The 20,092-nt window shown below is 49.8% G+C and overlaps 1 protein-coding gene across 1 annotated transcript in view; it reads right to left on the bottom strand.

Moving 5' to 3' along the window:
- Positions 1-3,063: 3,063 nt before the first annotated feature.
- abcc2 (ATP binding cassette subfamily C member 2) overlaps positions 3,064-20,092 on the bottom strand; it is a 92,539-nt gene continuing 75,510 nt past the window's right edge. The window contains exons 27-32 of the mRNA XM_080205964.1: positions 16,822-16,923; positions 15,766-15,909; positions 12,632-12,790; positions 7,300-7,466; positions 5,533-5,727; positions 3,064-3,398 (exon numbers count right to left, since the gene is read on the bottom strand). Of these exons, the coding sequence (XP_080062090.1) occupies positions 3,269-3,398; positions 5,533-5,727; positions 7,300-7,466; positions 12,632-12,790; positions 15,766-15,909; positions 16,822-16,923 (897 nt within the window). The 3' untranslated portion in view covers positions 3,064-3,268. The remainder of the gene's footprint in view (positions 3,399-5,532; positions 5,728-7,299; positions 7,467-12,631; positions 12,791-15,765; positions 15,910-16,821; positions 16,924-20,092) is intronic.

Genomic DNA, 20,092 nt, shown 5'->3' with positions numbered 1-20,092 from the left:
TCTTCCATTCTTCAATTAAAAGCATTCTCTTTGTCCAGTATTGTTTACATGGCCGTGCCCATGGATATGTGTGCACAGCCCTGTCTGTGTATGCATGTCTGTTTGTGTGTGCACCTCTGGGTGCCTCTGTGTGTGTGTGTGTGTGTGTGTGTGTGTGTGTGTTCGTTCCTCTGGGTGTCTCTGTGGGAGGCAGGTTTAGTGGGTTGAAGCTTTATTTACCTTGTTACTTTCTCCCTTTTCTATCGGGCAGGTTGTGACTCCGGTTAGGTGTGACCAGTCACTCCGCACAGTCCCTGAGCCCTGGTACATGTCTTCCCACCTCCCCCAGCCCGCTTACCTCAGTAACTGTGACCTGACCCACTCAGTGATATTCTGAAATAAAGATTCCTTCCGGCTGTTTTCTTAATAATAGCTTCTTGGGAAAGAAATTGATGTTGTGAGTGAACACACGCACACACACCTCTCCACCCCCCCACACACACACACACACCAACCTCACACACACACACACACACACACACACACACACACCACCCACCCCCACACACAAACCTCACACACACACACACACACACACACACAAACCTCACCCACACACAAACCTCACCCACACACACACACACCTCACCACCCCCCCCACACACACACACACACACACACACACACACACAAACCACACCCACCTCACCACCCCCCCCCTACACACAAACCTCACCCACACACACACACACACACACACACACCCCTCACCACCACCCCCCCCCCCACACACACACACACACACAACCCTCACCCACCTCACCACCCCCCCCTACACACAAACCTCACCCCCCCCCCACACACACACAAACCTCACCCACACACCCACCTCACCACCCCCCCTACACACAAACCTCACCCACACCTCACCCCCCCCCCAACACACACACACACACACACCACCCCCCTACACACAAACCTCACCCACACACACACACACCTCACCACCCCCCCCCCACACACACACACAAACCACACCCACCTCACCACCCCCCCCTACACACAAACCTCACCCACCCACACACACACACACCTCACCACCCCCCCCCCACACACACACAAACCTCACCCACACACCCACCTCACCACCCCCCCCTACACACAAACCTCACCCACACCTCACCCCCCCCCCCAACACACACACACACACACCACCCCCCTACACACAAACCTCACCCACACACACACCTCACCACCCCCCCCACACACACACAAACCTCACCCACACACCCACCTCACCACCCCCCCTACACACAAACCTCACCCACACCTCACCCCCCCCCCCACACACACACACACACACCACACATGCCTCACCCCCCCCCCCACACGCACACACACACAAACCTCACCCGCACACACGCCTCACCCCCCCCCCCCAACACACACACACACACACGCCTCTCCCCCCACACAGTCACAATCCAATAGCACTCAGAGCCAAAAGGAGGAGTTGCGTTTAATTAATACTGAGTGTGGTGAAGCCACATTACTGACCATTACCTCGTGTTCCATTCCTGCCTTACCACACTCGGAGTTAGCCTGGAACAGATAGCATGGGACAGACAGAATTTATTGTGTAATGTGGAAATGTGATCCTGTGAGTGTGGGGCTGCCAATAACCTCAACCTGATCCGTCAACCATTACACACCCAGGCGTGATCTATCCACCGCACTGCACACACCTTTCACAGTAACACAGCGCTCTGAGCTTCGGAATCCTCATGTTCTCAGAAAGCTGCGACTGCTGGCTATAACGGTAAACTTTATTCATTAGTCACGTAAACTTACTTTAACGATACAATGAAGTTATTGTGAGAATCCCAGTAATTACACCAACAATAATATGAATTTATGTAGCACCTTTGACATAGTCCAATGGGTGAAAGTGCTCCAGGAGCCATTCTCAAACCAGCCAGCCAGCCACATGGGGAGACGTGAGGCTGGATGACAAAAAAGCAGCGCTAGGAAGATAAGTTGGAAAGAGGAGGGAACTCCAGAGCCCAAGACCCAGTCAGCAACCGCCCCCCCCCCCGACCGAAAGGGAGGAGGCAATTCAAACCAGGACTGCTGAACAAGCACAGAGGAGGTATGGTGGCAGCTGGAGGAGGTTACAAGGATAGGGCGGGGTGAGATCAGGGAAGGGGTTTGAAAACGAGAAAATTAGGGCCTTGGTAAACAGGAAGGCAGTGAGCTTGGCAGGGGAGCGGCAGCTGAGCAGAATTTAATCATTCTCACAGCGCCAGGGACCCAGGTTCAATTCCCGCACTCAGGTCACTGTGTGGAGCTTGCACATTCTGCCTGTGCCTGTATGAGTTTCCTCTGGGTGCTCCAGTTTCCTCCCACACGTCAAAGATGTGCTAAAAGCAAATTACTGTGGAATCTGAAACCAAAACAGAAAATGCTGGAAAATCTCAGCAGGTCTGGTAGTGTCTATAAGGAGAGAAAAGAGCTGACGTTTCCAGTCCAGCTGACCCTTTGTGCTAAACTGTCCCTTAGCATCAGGGGAGTTAGCAGGGTAAATACACACTCCTCCACCACCTTCTGTCAGGAACGAGATGCAAAACTCCGAGGTTATGTACCAATCGACTCAAAAACAGTTTCTTCCCTGCTGCCATTTTTGAATGGATCCACCTTACATTAAGTTGATCTTTCCCTACGCCCTAACTATGACTGTAATACTGCACTCTCCCCTTCCCTATGACTGGTATGCTTTGGCTGTACAGCGCACAAGAAACAACAATACTTTTCAATGTATATTAATACGTCTGACAATAATAAATCAAATCAAAACATGCTTTACGGAATAGGGCCTGGATGGGATTGTTGTCAGTGCAGGCTCAATGGGCCGAATGGCCTCCTTGACACTGTAGGGATTCTATGAAAGCTGTGGTGCTTTATTGGAAGGTGACTTAAAAGTGCAGTAGCTTTGCTGTTAAATCTCAATCCATCGTCGGCTGCCCTGTTCCACCAAACAAGGTTCCTATGTCTTGCTTGATGCCATTGACACAATTCCAGCCATACTGAAGTTTCCACGTGTCACAAATCAATGTTTTATTCCAAGTCATGCTGATATTTAAAGGTAAGAAAGGAGATTTGGGGAGCTTGTTGTAGAGTCCAGACGTCTCAGGTCACTGAATTGTACAGCATTGACACGTGAGCATTGAAGCCAAAGTCCTTCCATCCGACTGCTGTCACCAACACTGCGTTGCCATGTCCAGCGAGACCCTCACATCCCCGTGTCCTCTGTCGAAGTTATGCCGGCATCTTTTGCCATAGAATAGAAATGTCCTTGGTTTCGGAGCAGAGTGGAGGGGGCATCAAATTCAATGATTCTTCCAGCACCCAAAACCATCACCCTATCACAACACGAGGCAAAGAGAGATTATTGTACTTGGTAACACAGAACTCGGACACTGCTGGAGAGAGACACAGGTTACTGAAGTTTTTCATCTTGCACTCATCAGGACAAACACAAGAATACCAAATTTCAAACAATAACAATTTATACACAGGAGAAACAGGCACAAGAAAGGCATTGCGCCTTTTCAATACTATCCAGGGGCTAAGGGAGCCAATAGCCTGTCTTGCTATCTCCATGGCAATGCATCAGCCAATCAGCATTGACATGCCTATTTTCCTGAAGTATAAATTGTTGCTCCATCAGCCATTCCTGAATTTCAGCTCCCAGCCCAGAATTATAAATAGAAAAGACTTAAAATCTGCAGCCATTTCACTATTAAAGAACCGTTGACCTTCTGAGAAAAGCCTTTGTGTGACATGTGTATGCCCACTTTATTTTTTCGTGGGATATGGGCATTGTTAGCAAAGCCAGTATTTATTGTGTATCCTTAAAAAAAGTTTATTAGTGTCACAAATGGGCTTATATCAACCCTGCAATGAAGTTACGGTGAAAATCCCCTAGTCGTCACACTCTGGCCCCTGTTCGGGTACACTGAGGGAGAACTTAACATGGCCAGTTCACCTGATCAGCACATTTTTAGACTGTGGGAGGAAACCGGAGCACTCGGAGGAAACCCATGCAGACACAGGAAGAACATGCCAACTCCACACAGTCAGCGACCCAATCCAGGAATCGAACCTGGGTCCCTAGCATTGTGAGGCAGCAGTGCTAACCGCCTGCCACTATTACTTGCCCTTAAGCTGAACATTTCTGAGGGCAGTTAACATGGCTCTGGGTCTGGAGTCACATATAGGCCAGACCAGATAAGGACAGCAGATTTCCTTCCCTAAAGGACATGAGTGAAGCAAATGGGTTTTTCCTACAATTGGTGAAGTTTTACGGTCACTATTATTGAGACAAGCTTTCAATTGCAGATTTGTTAACTGAATTCTCACTGGCTGTTGTGGTGGGATTTGAACCCTTGACTCTTGGGATGTTAGCCTGGGCCTCTGTGGTCCAGTGGCATTAACACTATGCCACCATCTCCCCAACTTGCCCACATGTTGGCCAGTGTGGGTGGAAGTAGATGAGGGAGACACACAGGGACATTAACCAGATTATCTGCTCATCATCATGTTAACTGTTTGTGGGATCTTGCTGTGTGTTTGTCATATGAGGGTTTGAGGACTCTGGGTCTGTACTCGTTGGAGTTTAGAAGGATGAGGGGGGATCCTATTGAAACAGGATACTGAGAGGCCTGGAATGAGTGGACATGGAGAGGATGTTTCCACTAGTGGGATAAACTAGAACCTGAGGGCACGACCTCAGGCTAAAGGGACGATCCTTTAAAACAGAGATGAGGAGAAATCTCTTCAGCCAGAGAGTGGTGAATCTGTGGAACTCTTTGCTACAGAAGGATGTGGAGGCCAGGTCATTGAGTGTCTTTAAGACAGAGACAGATAGGTTATTGATGAACAAGGGGATCAGGAGTTATGGGAAAAAGGCAGGAGAATGGGGATGAGAAAAATGTCAGCCATGATTCAATAGCAGAGCAGACTCGATGGGCTGAGTGGTCTAATTCTGCTCCTATGTTTTATGGTCCTATGGTGTATCAATAGGGTGCTGTGTTTCCTACAAGTGACCCCACTGCAAAAGGGTATGTCATTGGCTAGCCAGTGCTTTGAGACATTCTCGAGGTGATGGCCTAGTGATATTATCATTTGACTATTAATCCTGAAACTCAGCGAATGTTCTGGGGACCTGGGTTCGAATCCCGCTACAGCAGATGGTGGAATTTGAGTTCAATAAAAAATATCTGGAATTAAGAGTCTACTGATGATCATGAAACCATTGTTGATTGTCAGAAAAACCCGTCTGGTTCACTGATGTCCTTTAGGGAAGGAAATCTGCCGTCCTTACCTGGTCTGGCCTACATGTGACTCCAGAGCCACAGCAATGTGGTTGACTCTCAACTGCCCTCTGAAATGGCCAAGGGCAACTAAGGATAGACAATAAATGCTGGCCAGCCAGCAACACCCACATCCCATGAATGTATAAAGAAGTGTGTGTGATATGAGGGGGTTCTTTACCTGGTGCTGTCCATGACGGTATGGAGACGGTGAGCAATGGTGAGCACAGTACAATCTGCAAACTCTTTGCGAATGGTTGTCTGGATCAGATCATCAGTTTCCAGATCCACCGCAGCTGTGGCCTCATCCAGAATAAGGATTTTGGATTTCCGCAGGAGCGCCCTGGCAAGACACAGCAACTGCCGCTGTCCCACACTGAGGGGGAGAGAAGAGAATCAAATAAATCCCCAAAGCACAATTCACAATGACTTTCAGAAAAATCCACCAGAAGCTCACGAGGTCAAGAGAGCAGAGTTCCTTCCTATTTTCTCTCCCACATTCTTTCTGTCTCTCATACACGGATCCAATTTTTAATATTCTTCTGTGGAATCAGTGTCATTGACCAGCATTTATTGAACATCCCTAATTACCCTTGAGAAGGTGGTGGTGAGCTGCCTTCTCAAACTCACTGCAGTCCCTATGGTGTAGGTACATCCACGGTGCTGTTAGGGAGAGATTTCCACATCCCACAAAATGAATAAAATAAACAAAAGTACAGCAGAGGAACAGGCCCTTCGGCCCTCCCAGCCCACACCTCCTGATTGGAGTTTCAAGCGATCCCACCCGAGTCAGCAGTGGAGCTCTGGAAGGAGGCACTGTCCTGGAAACTGGACAGAGTGGGTAATCTGAATATTACTGGCAATGGGTGTCCACCAAGTCCCTGTGATAGCAAATCTTGCAGAAGGGGGGCATTTATGAGTAACTGGTTATCTTGGTACCCTCAGTGACCGCTCCATGCCCACCTCTCACAAAGAGTCCTGTAACTTACCCAGTCACCCGACTATTCTGTAGCACCATAAAACACAGCTTAATTTGTAGCCTGAGCCCAACGGGTTAAACATTCAGGAGGAATCAATGGCACTGTCAAGAGTTGGTGTTGTTTGAATGGCCATAAGTGCATCAGATGCCAGATTCCAAGCATGGCAATTGGGCTGATGCTGAATGGTCTCAGTTGCAGAGTGATGTTAAGTCTTGAAAAGTGTTTCCAAGTTGTGGCTGATTTCTTCACATCCCCTGCACCCCCTTTCCCTCTCCTGCTGGGAGAGGCCGCATTGGACACTTGCCTGTGACACACAACTCATGTGAATCCGTAGCACTGCTCCCTGTAAGGGAACCTCACAAGCACTGCGCTGAGTTGTGTGAACTCACCTCTGGCTTCCCTTCAGGGTTCAGTTGCCAGGTGCACAGCTATTAAAGGTAGTTGTAAATCACACTGCTCTGAAAGTGCCGAGGTGGGATTTAAACTGGATATGGTGGGGGTGATTTCGGTGTGTGGCCATAATAGTGAGATGCAAATTTATTCAAATTAAGTTCCTGACATTTGATAGCACGAAACGCAGCCCTTCATTGACGGGGGGCGGAGGGGAGGAGGGTGGGGTCAGTGGGGGGGCAAAAGAGGTGAAGGCTTGAGGAGGAGACGGACACGATCACATCCTGGATTTCCGTCGCTGGGAAATGTGGCCAGGACATTCTCACAGGATTTTCCGATCTCACTGCTGAACATGTGTAGCCTTGACCAGCCACGGAAACCGCACCCACCTCCCCCCCCCACCCCCCCCCAACACATTGTGAACCATGGTCACCCCTTCCCTATCTCTGATTGGCTGTCAGCACTCCGGCTGTGAGGGTGGAGTCCGGTTCCACAGGAAGTTCACTTTGACACATCAACCCAGAGCCTTCCCAAGCAGCCTGGCTCCTGCCCCTGTGATTGGCCAGTATGGATCATACCTGATGTTCTCTCCTCCCTCGGACACCTCATGCTGGAGTTGGCTGGATAATCCGGCAACATATTGCTTCAGGTGAGCCAGCTCCAACGATCTCCACACTTCCTCATCCGTATATCTGTTGAACGGATCCAGGTTCATCCGGATTGTACCCGAGAACAGGACGGGATCCTGAGAACAAAAGAATTGAGGTGTTTCAGAGCATTCCACTGCCCTCAACTCCCCAAATCGAACATTCCCACCTTACAGGGTGAGATTTGCAAACGTGTGCTTCTGAAAGATGTGCTGCTAAGGACATTGGCCGAGCTACATTCTCCCTCAGTGTACCCGAACAGGCACCGGAGTGTGGCAGCTAGGGGATTTTCACAGTAACTTCATTGTACTGTTAATATAAGCCTACTCATGACAGCAATAAATAAACGTAAACTTAAAATACAATTTAGGAAAGTTATCAACAACTTAGAAAGGGTGCAGGGAAGATAGTGCTTCTGTCCTTTGGGTAGGTGGAGAGACTGGGAATGTTCTCTTCAAATCCTAATTATGATAATGAGGTTCGCAAAACCCATGGAGAGGGGCTGGTCCCACCTATTGGAGGGTCAGTAAAGCAGGAGAAACAGAATTCAAATAATTGACAAAAGGCAAAAGGGAAGATAGAATCATAGAGGTTTACAGCATAGAAACAGGCCCTTCGGCCCAACTTGTCCACGCTGCCCTTTTCTTTTAAAACCCCTAAGCTAATCCCAATTGCCCGCATTTGGCCCATATCCCTCTATACCCATCGTACCCATGTAACTAACTAAATACTTTTTAAAAGACAGAATTGTACCCTCCTCTACTACTATCTCTGGCAGCTTGTTCCAGACACTCACCATTCTCTGTGTGAAAAAATTGCCCCTCTGGAAACTTTTGCATCTTTCCCCTCTCACCTTAAACTTATGCCCTCTAGTTTTAGACTTTATCTTTGGGAAAAGATATTGACTATCTGGCTGATCTATGCCTCTCATTATTTTATAGATCTCTATAAGGTCACCCCTCAGCCTTCTGCGCTCCAGAGAAGAGTCCCAGTCTATCCAGCCTCTCCTTATAACTCAATCCATTGAGTCCCGGTAGCATCCTAGTAAATCTTTTCTGCACTCTTTCTAGTTTAATAATATCCTTTCTATAATAGGGTGACCAGAACTGTACACAGTATTCCAAGTGTGGCCTTACCAATGTCTTGTACAACTTCAACAAGACGTCCCAACTCCTGTATTCAATGTTCTGACCAATGAAACCAAGCATGCCGAATGCCTTATTCACCACTCTGTCCACCTGTGACTTCACTTTCAAGGAACTATGAACACATACCCCTAGATCTCTTTGTTCTGTAACTCTCCCCAACGCCCTACCATTAACTGAGTAAGTCCTGCCCTGGTTCAATCTACCAAAATGCATCACCTCGCATTTATCTAAATTAAACTCCGTCTGCCATTCGTCAGCCCACTGGCCCAATTGATCAAGATCCCGTTGAAACTGGAGATAACTTTCTTCACTGTCCACTATGCCACCAATCTTGGTGTCATCTGCAAACTTACTAACCATACCCCCTATATTCTCATCCAAATCATTAATATAAATGACAAATAACAGCAGGCCCAGCACTGATCCCTGAGACATACTACTGGTCACAGGCCTCCAGTTTGAAAAACAATTCTCTCCAACCACCCTCTGGCTTCTGTCAAGAAGCCAATTTTGTATCTATTTAGATACCTCACCCTGGATCCCATGAGATTTAACTTTATGTAACAACCTATCATGTGGTACCTTATCAAAGTCTTTGCAGTGACATTTTTTAAAAACGCAGCGAGGAAAGCATCACCTGACTTTCAAAAGTTTCAATAAATTGGGGGTGGGATTTACCCAGTGATGGGAAAGAGTAGAGAGTGTTGGGATTGATTGTGTAGCTCTTTCCAAGAGCTGCCACCGACATGATGGGCCAAATGGCCTCTGTACCATATGAATTGATATAAAGCTGGGAGGAAGATGACATGAAAGTTGCTCTGACACCTGATCACTGAGTTTCCAGACTGGACCTCTGACCCACACTGGCTCTGCTGATTGGGCTATTGAGGAGAATCAGTCAGGATTCCTGCTCCTGAATTCTATCCGGTGAAAGATACGGCCATCGGATCATGTCAAGATTGTCACAGAAAAACAATCCCAATTTATATTACACACTAAAAGGATGCTGATTGGATTGGCAAGGCTGTTCTGATTGCTTTCTCCATAGTAACAGCCAATGAGGAACTAGAGGCTCTCCAAGCTTAAAAAAGGCACAAGGTTCAAGTGTAAATGAGTCACGTTACAGAGGTCAACGTTACAGAGGTCAACGGATTATCTTAAATTGATGGTTAGTGTTTTACTGATTAGTGTCACAGGTAGGCTTACATTAACACTGCAATGAAGTTACTGTGAAAATCCCCTAGTTGCCACACTCGACGCCTGTTGGGGTACACTGAGGAAAAATTTAGCACGGCCAATGCGCCCTAACCAGCACGTCTTTCAGACTGCGGGAAGAAGGAGCACCTGGAAGAGACCCACACAGACACAGGGAGAATGTGCAAGCTCCACACAGTTACCCAAGCCAGGAATTGAACCCAGATCCGTGGCACTGACAGGTAGCAGCGTTAACCACTGTGCCGCCGAGGCAACTATTAGCACGCTCGGGATTGTTCAGTAAGTGCTACCCAATAATTATTGAAATATTGTTCAGGCCATTGAACCATCCACCCTCTCTCCACCAGCTGATCAATCACTGATCATTAGTCCTCCTGTCATCCGGTGCAGGGATCGCTCTGAAGAACGGGCGTTTGGGTGTGGTTGGCATAAGTCACCCATGGAATCTACCCAGTCTTTCAGGAGAGCAAGAGGAGGCCATTCAGTCCTCGAGCCTGCTTCACCATTCAATCATATCATGGCTGATCCCTACATTAACACCATTTGGTGCGAGACACTTACCCAGCAAACACCTGACTATCTTAGTCCTGAATTTTTCAACGGAACTACCTCCCCCCACTCCCCACCCCCGCCAGTTCCTTCTTCCACCAAATAACATCCCAGGATATTATGTGGGAGAGATTTCCAGATTTCCACCATTCTGTATGAAACGTTCCTTCCCAACTTCACTCCTGAAGCCAGCATCAATACTAAGGATGTGACACGGTGGCACAGTGATTAGCACTGCTGTCTCACAATACAAGGTACCCAAGTTCAAATGCTGGCTTTGGGTCAGTGTGTGGAGTTTGCACGTTCTCCCTATATCTGCATGACTTTTCTCCGGGTGCTCCAGTTTCCTCTCACTGTCCGGAAGATGTGTGGGTCAGGTGGATGGGCAATGCTAAATTGTTCCTTAGTATCAGGGGAATTAGCAGGTTTAGTATGTGAGGTTATGGGGATAGGGCCTTGGCTGGAGTGTTGTTGGTGCAGACTCGAAAGGCCAAATGGCCTCCTTCTGTACTGTAGAGATTGTGCGGAAATATCTCAGAGTCTGCAATTATACTTGTGTTGGGAAAAAGTAACGTAACATAGAAACAAGAAGCAGAAATAGGCCGTTCGGCCTTTGACCCTGCTTTGCCATTCATTGATCATTGAATTCAATATCCTGATCCCCTTTCCTCCCTTGATCCCTTTAGCCCCAAGAGCAATATTTAATACCTTTGTGAAATTGCACGTTTTGGCCTCAACTACTTTCTGTGGTAGTGAATTCCACACATTCCCCACCCTCTGGGTGAAGGAATCTCTCCTCACCTCAGTTCTAAAAGGTTTACCCCTTATCCTCAAACTATGACCCCTAGTTCTGGACTCCCCCACCATCGGGAACATTCTTTCTGAATCTGCCCTGTCCATCCCTGTTAGAATTTTATAAGTTTCTATGACATCATCTCTCACTCTTCTAAACTCCAGTGAACATAATCCTAACTGACTTAGTCTCTCCTCATGTGACAGACCTGCCATCCCAGCATTCAGCCTAGTAAACCTTCGCTGCACTCTCTCTATAGCAAGGACACCCTTCCTCAGATAAGGACACCAAAACTGCACACAATACTCCAGGTGCAGTCTCACTAATGCCCTATACAATTGCAGCAAAACATCCCTATCCCTAAACTCAAATCCTCTCACTATGAAAGCCAACAAACCATTTGCCTTTACTGCCTGCTGCATCTGTGCGCTTACTTTCAGTGACTGATGCACAAGGCCACCAAAGTCTCGTTGAGTGTCCACCTCTCTCAATTTGCACCAATTCAAGTATAATCTGTCTTCCTGTTATCACTACCAAAGTGGATAACCTCACATTTATCCACATTACACTGCATCTGCCCATGCGCTCGGCCAAATCACATTGAAGCATCTCTGTATCCTCCTCACAGCTCACCCTCCCACCCAATTTTGTATCATCTGCAAATTTGGAGCTTATACATTCATTCCCTCTTTCAAATCATTAATATATAATATGAACACTTGTGGTCCTAGCACAGACTGTGGAATCCCACCAGTCACTGACTGCTAATCAGAAAAAGACCCATTTATGGTCTATCTGCTAACCAGCTTTCTCTCCATCTCAGGACATTGCCTGCAATCCATGTGCTTTAACTTTATGTGATAGTCTGTTATGTGAAACCTTGTCAAAAGCCTTCTGGAAGTCTAAATAAACCACATTCACTGGTTCTCCTTTGTCAACTCTACTAGTTACACCCTCAAAGAATTCCGATAGATTTGTCAAGCATGATTTCCCTTTTGTAAATCCACGCTGACTGTGTCTGATTATCCCACTGCCTTCTGAACACTGAGTTATGAAATCCTTGATGACGGACTTTAGCAACTTCCCCAATGCACTCTCTCCTTTCCTTCTCTATGAATGGTATGCTTTGTCTGTATAGCAAGCAAGAAACAATACTTTTCACTGTATACTAATATATGTGACAATGATAAATGAAGTCAAATCAGTAACGACATTAGGCTGATTGGTCTATAGTCCCCTGTTTTCTCGCTACCTCCCTTTTTGAATAGTGGACTTACATTAGCTACCCTCCAATCTATAGAAGCAACCCAGAGTCTAAATGACCACCAGTAGATCATTAACAATGAATGAAATCAAAACTTTTGCTAATGAATATGGTGTCACCTCCCAGCGTCTGATCAATATCGATCCCTCAACCAACATCACAGAGGAGCAGACAATCTGTTCGTTATCACATCAACGTTTGTGGGACATCACCTTTCCCAATATTACATCTCAAAACACCTTCCGACATTCTGAGCTGGTGAAAGGTGCTATGGAAATACAAAAGCCTCCTTACCTGTGGGATGATGGTGAGTCTCTGTCTCAGATCCTGCAGCCCAATGCTGGAGATGTCCAGTCCATCAATGAGGATCTTCCCTCCAGCTGATTCAATGATGCGGAATAGACAGTTGGCCAAAGAGGATTTGCCAGCCCCAGTCCTACCCACAATGCCAATCTGCAGCAGATAGAGAGAGAGAAATATCATCAGATAGCTGTCTGAAATAGAGACACACACCTGTCCGAGACACACAGAGAGAGACACACGCACCTGTCGGAGACACACAGAGAGAGGGACACACACCTGTCCGAGACACACAGAGAGAGGGACACACACACCTGTCCGAGGCACACAGAGAGAGAGACACACACCTGTCCGAGACACACAGAGAGAGGGACACACACCTGTCCGAGACACACAGAGAGGGACACACACCTGTCCGAGACACACAGAGGGACACACACCTGTCCGAGACACACAGAAAGAGGGACACACACCTGTCCGAGACACACAGAGAGAGGGACACACACCTGTCCGAGACACACAGAGAGAGGGACACACACCTGTCCGAGACACACAGAGAGAGGGACACACACCTGTCCGAGACACACAGAGAGAGGGACACACACCTGTCCGAGACACACAGAGAGAGGGACACACACCTGTCCGAGACACACAGAGAGGGACACACACCTGTCCGAGACACACAGAGAGAGGGACACACACCTGTCCGAGACACACAGAGAGAGGGACACACACCTGTCCGAGACACACAGAGAGAGGGACACACACCTGTCCGAGACACACAGAGAGAGGGACACACACCTGTCCGAGACAGACAGAGAGAGGGACACACACCTGTCCGAGACAGACAGAGAGAGGGACACACACCTGTCCGAGACAGACAGAGGGACACACACCTGTCCGAGACAGACAGAGGGACACACACCTGTCCGAGACAGACAGAGGGACACACACCTGTCCGAGACAGACAGAGGGACACACACCTGTCCGAGACAGACAGAGGGACACACACCTGTCCGAGACACACAGAGAGAGGGACACACACCTGTCCGAGACACACAGAGAGAGGGACACACACCTGTCCGAGACAGACAGAGGGACACATACCTGTCCGAGACAGACAGAGGGACACACACCTGTCCGAGACAGACAGAGGGACACACACCTGTCCGAGACAGACAGAGAGCATACACACACATGGTCTAGAAGTTCAGATACTACCCCTATTCAACTTTTAATAGACAAAGTAATGATTTGTTAATGTAGAATTACTACGTTAATAAATTAATAAACAGTATTGCTGTGTAGGAGTCAAGCTGATGATTTTCATCTTGTGTTTATTAGGATAGATCCTCAACAATACCAGTTGTGGAACAACAATTAAAACTACACATAAAGAGCGGTGTTGGCTATGTTCTTAATAGGTTCACTTCCTTATGAAAGCTATTCGACTGTGCAGTGCATCATAACTTTAACTGGACAGCAATGGGGAGTGGGAAACCCTGTGCATTCATTTATCACCCAGTCTCTCCCTTGACCCTGGATGAGGTGGTGAATTGGAGCATCCTCAAATCATCTATCATCACACAGATAACGGATTAATCCGGGTACAGAGGAATATGGGCCAAATGTGGCCAGCTGGGATTAGCTTAGGGGTTTAAAAAACAGGCTGGCATGGACAAGTTGGGCCAAAGGGCCTGTTTCCATGCTGTAAACCTCTGTGACTCTGTGACTCTATGACAGACGCCTCCTGGTCTGGTTAGGGAACTTGCTGATCCAATAAGATTGCCCAATTTGCAAACAGAAACTGTGTTTTGAGAAAAGGACACAAACATGGCAAAGCAAGTTGAGAAGATTATTAAAAACGCCTTTGGGATTCTTAACTTTATGAATGGGGGCACTGAAATAACTTCTCAGAGGCTGGTGTCTCTTTACCAGATTCCCTTTATTTACAAACTCAATTCCACTTCTAAGGGCGTTTCAGATACAAAGTCAGAATCCAAGGTTTTCCAGTGGAGTCACAGACTCAGAGGTTTACAGCATGGAAACGGGCCCTTCGGACCAACATGTCCGTGCCACCCAATACTTAACAACTAAGCTAGTCCCAGTTGCCCACATTTAGCCCATATCCCTCTATACCCATACACGCCCTGACACTGCTCAATATATATGCAGATGGGACTCCCTGATTGGGCAGACAATCATTACAGTCTTTTTGGTGCAGGAGATCATTACCTCAATCAGGGAGCTCATACTCCAAGAGGCCCACATCATGGGCCTCACTGAAGCATTATAGGCACAGGGTACAAAACAAGGAGGTTATGGCATCATATCTCACTGGTTAGACTGCATTTGAGCAGTTTGTCCAAATCTGATCACCTGAACTTTGAGAGGATGTCAAGACTTTAGGATAGGTGCAAGATGAGGTTTATCGGAATATCATGGAAGGATCAGAAGAGCTGCAATTGTTCTCCTTAGAGCACAGATTGTCAAGACATGTTTAAAATTATTAAGAACTTTGATAGAGAATAAGGCACAGTGGGTTAGCACTGCTGCCTCACAGCACAGGGACCTGGGTTCAAATCTCGGTTTGGTTCACTGTCTGTGTAGAGTCTGCACGTTCTCCTCGTGTCTCCGTGGGTTTCCTCCTACAGTCTGAAAGTTGTGCTGGTTAGATGCATTGGCCAGGCTAAATTCTCTGTCAGTGTAACAGGTGCCGAGTGTGGTGACTGGACGACTTTCACAGTAACTTCATTGCAGTGTTAATGTAACCCTACTTGTGACAGTAATAAATAAACTTTGAAACTTCAAAACTGTTCCCAGGGACAGGAGGATTGAGAACCAGAGGTCTCAGATTCCAGGTAATTAATGATAGAACCAGCAGAGGCAAGGAGAATAATTTTGTTTTTGGGTAATGAGTTATGGTCTGGAATGTGCTGACGGCAAGGCCGGTGGATTGAATCGCAACTTCCAAAAAGGAATAAATGGGAGAAAGGTCAAATCTGGTGAGGAAGTGCCAGGACAGTGGGACCAATTGGATAGTTTTTTTCAGAATGCCATCATAGACACAATGGGCTGAATGGCCACCTTCTGAACTGTCAGATGAGTTATTTTTGTTTTGGTTTTACCTTTTCATTTGCGCTGATGTCACAGGTGAGACCATGAAGAACCAGGTCCAGCTCTGGCCTGTACCGTGCCTGATAATCCAGGAATTTAACCTCCCCCTTCGCTGGCCAGTCCTTTTCTGGTCGATGGTCCATGACCCAAGGAGCCTGGGAGGAAACACATTTTTTTAAAAAAATCATTAAAAAAAGCTTTCTTTTTATTTCCCAAAATTTATAAAAATCCCCAATTTCCTCTCTGGACCATTGGTGAATAATGAGCTAAGGGGGAAGAGCACCTTATCTCTCCCAATCCATCACGCAAACCAGCCTCCCATCCACTGACTCTGTCTATACTTCCCATTGCCTGGGCAAAGCAGCCAATATAATTAAGAACCCCACGCACCGCGGACATTCTCCCTTCCACCTTCTTCCAGTGGGAAAAAGATACAAACGTCTGAGCTCACGTACCAACCGATTCAAGAACAGCTTCTTCCCTGCTGCTGTCAGACTTTTGAATGGACCTACCTCGCACTAAGTTGATATTTCTCTACACCCTAGCTTCGACTGTAACACTACATTCTGCACCCTCTCCTTTCCTTCTCTATGAACAGTATACTTTGTCTGTATAGCGTGCAAGGAACAATACTTTTCACTGTTTACTAATACATGTGACAATAAATTAAGTTAAATCAGATCAAAATCCTACAATATCAATTCACTAAATCTGCACTCAATCTCCCCGCTCCCTCAATCCTCAGATAGTTATGCCGGATTGGGGGGGAATCCTCATTACGATTCCTCTCAGAAACCTAAAACAGAGAACATGAATTTCAAATAAGACCCAGGGAATCCTTCCAGTGTCCTGGCACCAAGAATTATCCCTCAGTCAACACAAAATAAAACGAAAGCAGATAAAGCAGTCATTATCTCATTGCACTTTGCAGTGCCGGACACTTGGTGTAACTCGGGGCAGTTCCCACCCTCCTGTCCCCGACATTATTGCCTGTCCCACTGCTGTTCCCAACTCCAGGAACCCTGTGTTCTTTTCCCTATTCATTCCCAGCACTCCATTTCGGATACCTCATTTTCCAGTTTGGTATATTCGGACACTCTCTCCACAGATACAATGTTATTCTCCAGCTCAGCTGTCTGTCTGACAAGCCAGTTCAATGCCTGGGTCACCTGGGGGGAGGTGGACAGAGAAACAACTGATGAAAGGAAGCATTCGAAGAATGGACAGAGTGGCTCAACTCACTGACTGACAACATTCACCAGAGTTAAACCAGACCGTGCCACAGTCCAGGGCAACATGCTGCCTTCCACAGGGGCACAGGGCACAGCTCTGTAACTGCATTTCTCACATGGTTAAATCACCGTCTCTGTGTCTTTGCAACCCAGATACAGTAATGGGACGGGGGGGTCTGTGATTCCCCCACACGGTGACGGGGGGTCTGTGATTCCCCCACACGGTGATGGGACGGGGGGGGGTCTGTGATTCCCCCACACGGTGACGGGACGGGGGGGGGTCTGTGATTCCCCCACACGGTGACGGGACGGGGGGGGGGTCTGTGATCCCCCCACACGGTGACGGGACGGGGGGGGGTCTGTGATTCCCCCACACGGTGACGGGACGGGGGGGGTCTGTGATCCCCCCACACGGTGACGGGACGGGGGTCTGTGATTCCCCCACACGGTGACGGGACGGGGGGGGGGGGTCTGTGATTCCCCCACACGGTGACGGGACGGGGGGGTCTGTGATTCCCCCCCCACGGTGACGGGACGGGGGGGTCTGTGATTCCCCCACACGGTGACGGGACGGGGGGGTCTGTGATTCCCCCACACGGTGACGGGACGGGGGGGGTCTGTGATTCCCCCACACGGTGACGGGACGGGGGGGGGTCTGTGATTCCCCCACACGGTGACGGGACGGGGGGGTCTGTGATTCCCCCACACGGTGACGGGACGGGGGGGGGTCTGTGATTCCCCCACACGGTGACGGGACGGGGGGGGGGGTCTGTGATTCCCCCACACGGTGACGGGACGGGGGGGGTCTGTGATTCCCCCACACGGTGACGGGACGGGGGGGGGTCTGTGATCCCCCCACACGGTGACGGGACGGGGGGGTCTGTGATTCCCCCACACGGTGACGGGACGGGGGGGTCTGTGATTCCCCCACACGGTGACGGGACGGGGGGGGGGTCTATGATTCCCCCACACGGTGACGGGACGGGGGGGTCTGTGATTCCCCCACACGGTGACGGGACGGGGGGGGTCTGTGATCCCCCACACGGTGATGGGACGGGGGGGGTCTGTGATTCCCCCACACGGTGACGGGACGGGGGGGGTCTGTGATTCCCCCACACGGTGACGGGACGGGGGGGGGTCTGTGATTCCCCCACACGGTGACGGGACGGGACGGGGGGGGGGTCTGTGATCCCCCCACACGGTGACGGGACGGGGGGGGGGGGGGGGTCTGTGATTCCCCCACACGGTGATGGGACGGGGGGGGGGTCTGTGATTCCCCCACACGGTGACGGGACGGGGGGGTCTGTGATTCCCCCACACGGTGACGGGACGGGGGGGGGTCTGTGATTCCCCCACACGGTGACGGGACGGGACGGGGGGGGGGTCTGTGATCCCCCCACACGGTGACGGGACGGGGGGGGGGGGGGTCTGTGATTCCCCCACACGGTGACGGGACGGGGGGGGGTCTGTGATTCCCCCACACGGTGACGGGACGGGGGGGGGTCTGTGATCCCCCACACGGTGACGGGGGGGGGGGGGTCTGTGATTCCCCCACACGGTGACGGGACGGGGGGGGGGTCTGTGATTCCCCCACACGGTGACGGGACGGGGGGGTCTGTGATTCCCCCACACGGTGACGGGACGGGGGGGGTCTGTGATTCCCCCACACGGTGACGGGACGGGGGGGTCTGTGATTCCCCCACACGGTGACGGGACGGGGGGGGTCTGTGATTCCCCCACACGGTGATGGGACGGGGGGGTCTGTGATTCCCCCACACGGTGACGGGACGGGGGGGGGGTCTGTGATTCCCCCACACGGTGACGGGACGGGGGGGTCTGTGATTCCCCCACACGGTGACGGGACGGGGGGGGGGTCTGTGATTCCCCCACACGGTGACGGGACGGGGGTCTGTGATTCCCCCACACGGTGACGGGACGGGGGTCTGTGATCCCCCCACACGGTGACGGGACGGGGGGGTCTGTGATTCCCCCACACGGTGACGGGACGGGGGGGTCTGTGATTCCCCCACACGGTGACGGGACGGGGGTCTGTGATCCCCCCACACGGTGACGGGACGGGGGTCTGTGATTCCCCCACACGGTGACGGGACGGGGGGGGGGTCTGTGATTCCCCCACACGGTGACGGGACGGGGGGGTCTGTGATTCCCCCACACGGTGACGGGACGGGGGGGTCTGTGATTCCCCCACACGGTGACGGGACCGGGGGGGGGGGGGGGGGGGGGGGTCTGTGATCCCCCCACACGGTGACGGGACGGGGGTCTGTGATCCCCCACACGGTGACGGGACGGGGGTCTGTGATCCCCCCACACGGTGACGGGACGGGGGTCTGTGATCCCCCCACACGGTGACGGGGGGGGGGGGGGTCTGTGATCCCCCCACACAAAGAGATTGAGGGCAAACATATGGAATCCTTCGCTTAGGCCCAGGAAACAGACGGTAAGACCACAAGATATAGGAGCAGAATCAGACCATTCAGCCATTGAATCTATTCTGCCATTCGAATGTGGCTGATAATACTGTTTTTATTCATTCACAGGATGTGAGCATTGCTGACTCAACCAACACTTGCTGCCCATCCCTAATTGCCCTTGAGAAGGTGCTGGTGATCTGCAGTCCATATGGTGTAGGCGTTTGACAAAGTCCCTCAATGGTAGGTTGGTACAGAAGATTAAAGCTCACGGGATATGTGGTCAGGTATCGAGATGGGTGGAGAACTGACTTGCAAAGAGGACATGATGTGGGTATGCCGGCGTTGGACTGGCGTAAACACAGTAAAAAGTCTGACAACACCAGGTTTTAGTCCAACCTATTTATTTGATAATATTCTCACTAGCTTTCGAGGGGACTGCCTCTTCGTCAGGTGAATGACCTGACGAAGAGGCTGTCCCCTCGAAAGCTTGTGAGAATATTATCAAATAAATAGGTTGGACTAAAACCTGGTGTTGTCAGACTGTTGCAAAGAGGAGACAGAGAGTAGTAGTGGAGGGGTCCTTTTCTAGCTGGAGGTCTGTCACTAGTGGTGTGCCGCAGGGCTCAGTACTGGGACCTCTTCTCTTTGTAGTGTATATAAATGACTTGGAAGAG

Source organism: Carcharhinus amblyrhynchos, chromosome 17 (assembly GCF_965287045.1).
Source record: "Carcharhinus amblyrhynchos chromosome 17, sCarAmb.v2.hapA, whole genome shotgun sequence".
NCBI classification, from domain to species: domain Eukaryota; kingdom Metazoa; phylum Chordata; class Chondrichthyes; order Carcharhiniformes; family Carcharhinidae; genus Carcharhinus; species Carcharhinus amblyrhynchos.
This window is presented reverse-complemented; position numbering and strand designations above follow the sequence as displayed.